The sequence below is a fragment of the Dama dama genome, chromosome 11, assembly GCF_033118175.1.
Source record: "Dama dama isolate Ldn47 chromosome 11, ASM3311817v1, whole genome shotgun sequence".
NCBI lineage: Eukaryota > Metazoa > Chordata > Mammalia > Artiodactyla > Cervidae > Dama > Dama dama.
The window spans coordinates 41,759,114-41,765,573 of NC_083691.1; the positions used below are offsets into that span (position 1 = coordinate 41,759,114).

Sequence of the window (6,460 nt, forward strand, 5' to 3'; positions counted from 1 at the left end):
GCGCCCCTCGGCCCGGGCGGCAGAGGGCCGGGGGTGCAGCCCCGGTCGCTTTAGGCCCGAGCGCCCCCCGCGCATCCGCGCCCCGGCCCGGGGCCGCTGCAGCCTCCCCGCCGAGCGCTTACCCCGGTGCCGTTGTCGCACACTACCACCTTCCTGCCCTGGCTGTCCATCGTCCTCCCGGAAGAGAGCCGGAGCCGGAGCTGCTGCCGAACAACCTAGAGCACCCACCGTCCGTCTCGTTCCTCTTCCTCCTCCTCCCTCTTCCCGGCCCCGCCTTCGGTCTAACTTTTCTCCCCCAACCGGAAGTGATCGCCGGGTCCCACCCGCCACCTAACTAACTGCCTGCACGGAAGAGGCGGGAATGGGAGGAAGGAGGCCGAGACTGGCAGTAGTGAACTCCAATAAGAAAAAAAAGGAGCCCAAGACCCCGCCTACGACGCCAGTCCGGCTCCCGCGCCTGCTCCGCCTTTAGGGTCGCCGCCCTTCCGGGTTCTTCCTGTAGGCGTCTTGTTCCCGACCCTTTGGTGGGCTATAATGGTAGCCGAGCTGCCAGGCGGTTTGCCCTGCTTTCTAAGGCTTCGCAGGAGTTGGGGGTTTCCCGGCTGCAGGCAGATGAAGGACAGTGGGTCTGTGGCAAGAGGGCACTGAAATGTAACAGAAGCCTGCCGGCAGGGCCGAAACGGAAGACACCCTTGCTAACCCCACCATTGAATGAGACTTGTTGTGTCATTCCTTCTAGGCCTTTTCAGCGGGCGGAGCTGGGATCGGTATAGACACATGAAATCGTGCATTTATACCGATCCCTCCGTTTCCAGTCCAACCCATCTCGTACGGGTTTGCCGTTAGTTAGGTGAGCCTCACTGCTCATCACTTCCCTTCCAGCAGCACCATATCGCTTCACACCTCTATTGTACCTGTTTGAACCCAGGCTCTCAACTTTGAAATCGGGCAACCCTACTTTCAAATACGGCCCTGCCAACGAAGACTTATGTGATCTGGGCCTACCCCCGTCTATTTACGGGGATAGCAGCCTCTCTTCCATGGGTTGTATGCTTAAAGGAAATGGCAACCCGCTCCAGTATTCTTGCCTGGAAAATCCCATGGACAGAGGAGCCTGGCAGGGGGTCCTTGGGTCGCAGAGAGTGGGACAGGACTTAATAACTACACAGCAAAGTAAGCAATCCATTCAGTGGACACTATTTACTGTTAATTCCATATTCTTAAGCTCGAGTATGCGTGCTCAGTCGTGTCCGACAGTTTGTGATCTCACGGACTGTAGCGGGCCAGGCCGCTCTGTTCCTTGGGCTTTTAAAGGCAAGAACACTGGAGTGGGGATCTTCCCAACCCAGGGGTGGAATCCCACTCACATTCATTAGCAGGTGGATTCTCTACCACTGAGCCTCTTGGGAAGCCCTCTTAAACTTGTAGATCTCTCTATAGTGCTCCTGCCTTTTTTCTTTTTAATCAATCAGGAGACTTAAGCTCTCAGAGCCGGTTGTCACACCTTTGAAGACTTTGCCCATAATCTCCAGGATGCTCTTTATTCTCGTTCCTTGCTATTATTTTACCATGGGTGTTTGAATATTGTGCTTGTTACACTCAACAAGTATTTATTGTATGAATGACATTAATCTGTTAAAAATGCCATCATATTTGAGAGGTGAGAACTAGGACTGTGCCTTTCACTTGCTGTACATGTGTATTGACAAGAATAAAACTTGGATGATGAACCCCCAGTTCGGTATTATAATACTAGACTGCTTCTCAGTTTCACTCTGTTCTTTTATCAGTAGTTTTTGAACTTTATAAAGATGAAGAATGCTTTATTTAAATTTAATCTTAAATGGAAACCCAGTATATTAAAATAGATCAAAATATGGGAGTTCTGTGGTAGTCTAGTGGCTAGGATTCTGTGCTTTGACTGTGGTGGCCTGGGGTTCAGTCCCTGGTCGGGGAACTGAGATCCCACAAGCCGAACAGCCAAAATTTGAGGGGGGAAGAAAATCAAAATAAAACTGCCATAGTTGTTGGAAATTTGAAAATTTAGGATGGGTTAAGGCCACAGGGAAATCTGTCTTCCCTGCATCTGCTTCTGTAGTCACTGAGGTACCTCAGCCTGCTGAACTTTGCAGTAGTTCATAAATTACACATCTTACTTTTGTGGTCAGGTGTGCTGCAGTCCATGGGGTCCCAAAGAGTCAGATATGACTGAGCGACAGAAAACCAACAATTTTTGTGGCCTGAGTGCTAGTACTGTGCATTTTTTTCTGAAAGTGTATTTAATTGGTCTCAGCAAATTGAATTCAAGCATTTCTGTGTCCTTTTACTTTTCCTCTTTATGAAATTTAATGGATTACTAATTTTTACTCTTTAAGAAGTAGCATTTATTGTTCTGATTACAAAATCAGTACATGCAGATGTTAAAAAATATCAACAAACATCTATTTGCTACACTAATGAAAATGCAGTAAAACCCCTTGATTATGCAAATTCAGATATAATGCTCTTGGTGACTGGCTCCTGTCTTCTGTACCAGCCTCATCCTGATCATTTCACTTTCCTCAAAATAATGTGACCTCACATTTTAGGTGATTGAATTGTGTGTGTGTGTGTGTGTGTGTGTGTGTGTGTGTGTGTGCATGTGTGTGTGGAAGAGAGTTTCATTTCTAGCTTTCTGATGAAATTTTATGTATATTATTCTGCACAAAATCTTGCTAGGCAGGTATTTCCTTTTTACATATGACAAAATGGGAGCGTTAAAAAAAATTAAGTCTACCAAGATCTACATACAGAAATAAATATATTTAGATATGCCATCAACAAACAATCTGAAAATTAAAGAGAACAATTTTATTTACAAGAGTATAAGAAAAATCCAAATAAATATAATGAAAGTAATTCAAGACCTATACACTGAAAACTACACAACATTGTTGAGAGAAATGAAAGATCCAGGTAAATAAATATACCATTGTCATAAATTGAACACTTGTTAAGATGACAGTGCTCTTCAAATTGATCTACAGATTCAATATAATCTCTATCAAAACCCCAACAGTCCTTTCTCTTTTTAGAATTGACAAGTTTGATTCTAAAGTTTATGTGGAAATGCAAAGGAACCAGAATATCCAAAGCAGTTTTGAAAAAGAAAAGTGAAAGAGGCAGACTTCCACTGCTGCTGCTGCTGCTGCTAAGTCGCTTCAGTCGTGTCCGACTCTGGGCAACCCCACAGATGGCAGCCCACCAGGCTCCTCTGTCCCTGGGATTCTCCAGGCAAGAATACTGGAATGGGTTGCCATTTCCTTCTCCGAGACTTCCACTATCTGATTTCAAAACTTACTGTGAAGCTACAGTAATGAATACAGTGTGGTATTGGCACAAGGATAAATGTATAGATCAATGGAACAGAAGAGACAGCCCAGAAATAAACTCTAACATTTATGGTCATTTGATTTTCAACAAATGTGCTAAGACAATTCAATGGGGAAACAGTAATTTTTTTTTTACACAAGTAGTGCTGAGATAATGGAATATACACGTATGCTGCTGCTACTCAGTCACTCAGTTGTGTCCAACTCTTTGCGACCCCACGGACTGTAACCCACCAGGCTCCCCTGTCCATGGGATTTTCCAGGCAAGAATACCAGAGTGGGTTGCATGTCTGACTCCAGGGGATCCTCCAGACCCAGGGCTTAAACCGACATTTCTTGTGTCTCCTGCATTGGCAGGTGGATTCTTTACACCTGGAAGCCCCAAATTTCCATGTGTAGTGGGAAAAGAACTTTGATCCTTACCTCACACAATACATAAAAATTAATTCAAATGAATCATAGGCCAAAATGTAAAACAGTTAAAACTACACAATTTCTCGAAGAAAACAGGAGAAAAATCTTTTTTAAAAAATTCTTTATTTTGGCTGTGCTGGGTCTTAGTTGTGGCTCTTGGGATCTTTGTTACAACATGCACGCACTATCTAGTTCCCTAAACAGGGATCAAACCCAGGCCCCTTACATTGGGAGGACTTCCCCAGGGAAGTCCAAGGGGAAAAATCTTTTGATGTTGAGTTAAAAATGACCTAGATATGACACCAAAATCATGATCCATAAAAGAAAAAGCTGATATACTTAATAGAAATGTAACACTTTTAAGTCATGTATTAAGAAAAGAAAAAGACTAGCCACACACTAGAAGAAAATATATGTAAATCACATAGCCACCAAAGTACTTGTATCCAGAATAAATTAAGAACACTTAGGGACTTCCCTAGTGGCTCAATGATAAAGAATCTGCCTGCCAATGCAGCAGACATGGGATCGATCCCTGATCAGAAATGATCCCACAAGCTGAGGACCAACTAAACCCATGTGCCACAACCATTGGGCCTGTGCTCTAGAGCCCAGGAGCTGCAACTGCTAAGCCCACATGCTGCAACTATGGAAGCCTGAGTGCCTACAGCCTGTGCTCCACAACAAGAGAAGCCACCTCAATGAGAAGCCCATGCACTGCAACCCAACTAGAGAGTAGCCCCCACTCTCCAGAAAAACCCATGCAGAGAAAAGAGAAAAACCCATGCAGCAATGAAGATTCAGCACAGCCAAAAATAAACTTTTTAAAAAAATTTAAAAATAGTTATAACAATGAGAAGATACATTATCTAATCAAAAAGTGGACAAAAGATTTGAGTAAACATTTCACTGATGGAGATATGCATGTAAAAAGATGCTCAATGTCATTAGTCATTAGGGAAATGATTATGAGATACCACTTTATACTCACTAGAATGTCTATAATCAAAAGGAGAAAAGAACACCTATTGGCAAAGAAGTGGAGAAACTGGAACCCTCAAACATCACTGGTAGGAATGTACAATGGTGCAGCAACTTTGGAAAGCAGTCTGGCAGTTTTTCAAAAAGTTAAACCTAAAGTCACTATACCTAGCAATACCACTCCTAGATATTATACCCAAGAAATATGAAAAATTACATTCACAGACTTGTTCACCAATGTTTGTAGTGGCATTACTCATAACAGGTGAACAGTAGAAACAATTCAAATGTCCTTGAATTTGTGAATGAGTAAACTAAGTGGTATATCCATACAATGGAATCATGTTTGGCAGTTAAAAGGAAACTACATGCTACAACATGGATGAGACTTCAAAATATACCAGCTGCAAAAGACTGTGTCATATGATTCCAATTATATAAAATGTCTAGAAAAAGCAGATGTGTAGATATAGGAAGCATATCAGTGTTCACTCAGGCTGGGAGTCAGGTTTGACTGAATATAGGCAGGAGAGAACTTTATGGGGTGATGGAAATTGGTGATAATTGGTCAATGGCATAATTCACTAAAATCATGAAACTGTGCACTTGAGAATTGTAAATTATACCTTGTAAATTCCACAGAGTTGTTTTTAATAGTTGTTACCTGCCCAAATTCACCAAACTGTATCAGAACCAGGAACAGTTACAGGTGTGACTGACTCCAAAGTTCCATTCATTCAGGATTTAGGGGAACTTTGGAACTGCCATGAAAACCTAAACCTCTAGTTGTCATCTCAGTTGGAGATGACTTTCCTAGCATTTCACTTGGATCTTATTTAGCTTCTGTGCTTAAATGAAAGTGAGTCAGTATGTTTTTATGGTTATAGAGTAATACAGTAACTGTTAAAATACACTCCTACTCACTGATGTGTATCCTACTTGAGCTGAGAAGGAAAATACTGTCTCCTAGTAATTAAAGTAAAATAATTATAGTTTATTAACTATTTTCTCTCCAGAATTTATGGATAGGAATGATTTCCTTGGATTCTCTTATAAGTGCAGTGATTTATATCTGCAGTTTCTAATTTAATGAGCACAAAGTCACTTTGGGAATGTTTTGAGTAACACTTTAATTCATTCCAGAGGTGTCCTCTCATTTAGGAAACTGATAGTCTTACCACATCTATTACATCTTATTCTGTATCTGAAGAACTCAGGAAGAGGACATCCATATCATTTATTTGGTTCATATGTCTCTTAAGATTATTTTGGTCTATACTACTTCCCCATCTCCTTTCTATACTCTATTTTGGGTGAATAAACTGGACCATTTTGTCTTCTAGATTTTCCAACATTCTAGATTTGGCTGATATGTGGCATTGTTTTTCTTGTTCTGTTAGCCTCCATATTTTTGTAAACTGGTAGTTAGATCTAGAAGCATGATTAGATTAAGATTCAGTTATTTTGGCAAGAGTATTTCATAGGCAGTAGTATGTACTTCCTCTTGTGTCACATTTGAAGAAATATGTCTGGGTGCCCCATATTTAGTGATGTTAAGAATATTGACTGGATTTTGGGGGTCCCAAATGACCTATTACAGAATTTCCCCAGGAACTTGTCACTTAAGCAGCCATCAGATGGGAGTTTAAGCAGCCATCAGTGATTGTTGCCAGATTGGACCAAAAAACAATCAA

The 6,460-nt window shown here is 41.9% G+C and overlaps 1 protein-coding gene across 1 annotated transcript in view; it reads right to left on the bottom strand.

Annotated features, from left to right (window-relative positions):
• Positions 1–286, bottom strand: part of ACTR2 (actin related protein 2) — a 36,935-nt gene extending 36,649 nt beyond the window's left edge. The window contains exon 1 of the mRNA XM_061155181.1: positions 123–286. Coding sequence (XP_061011164.1) covers positions 123–170 — 48 coding nt within the window. The 5' untranslated portion in view covers positions 171–286. The remainder of the gene's footprint in view (positions 1–122) is intronic.
• Between the last annotated feature and the right edge of the window lie 6,174 nt (positions 287–6,460).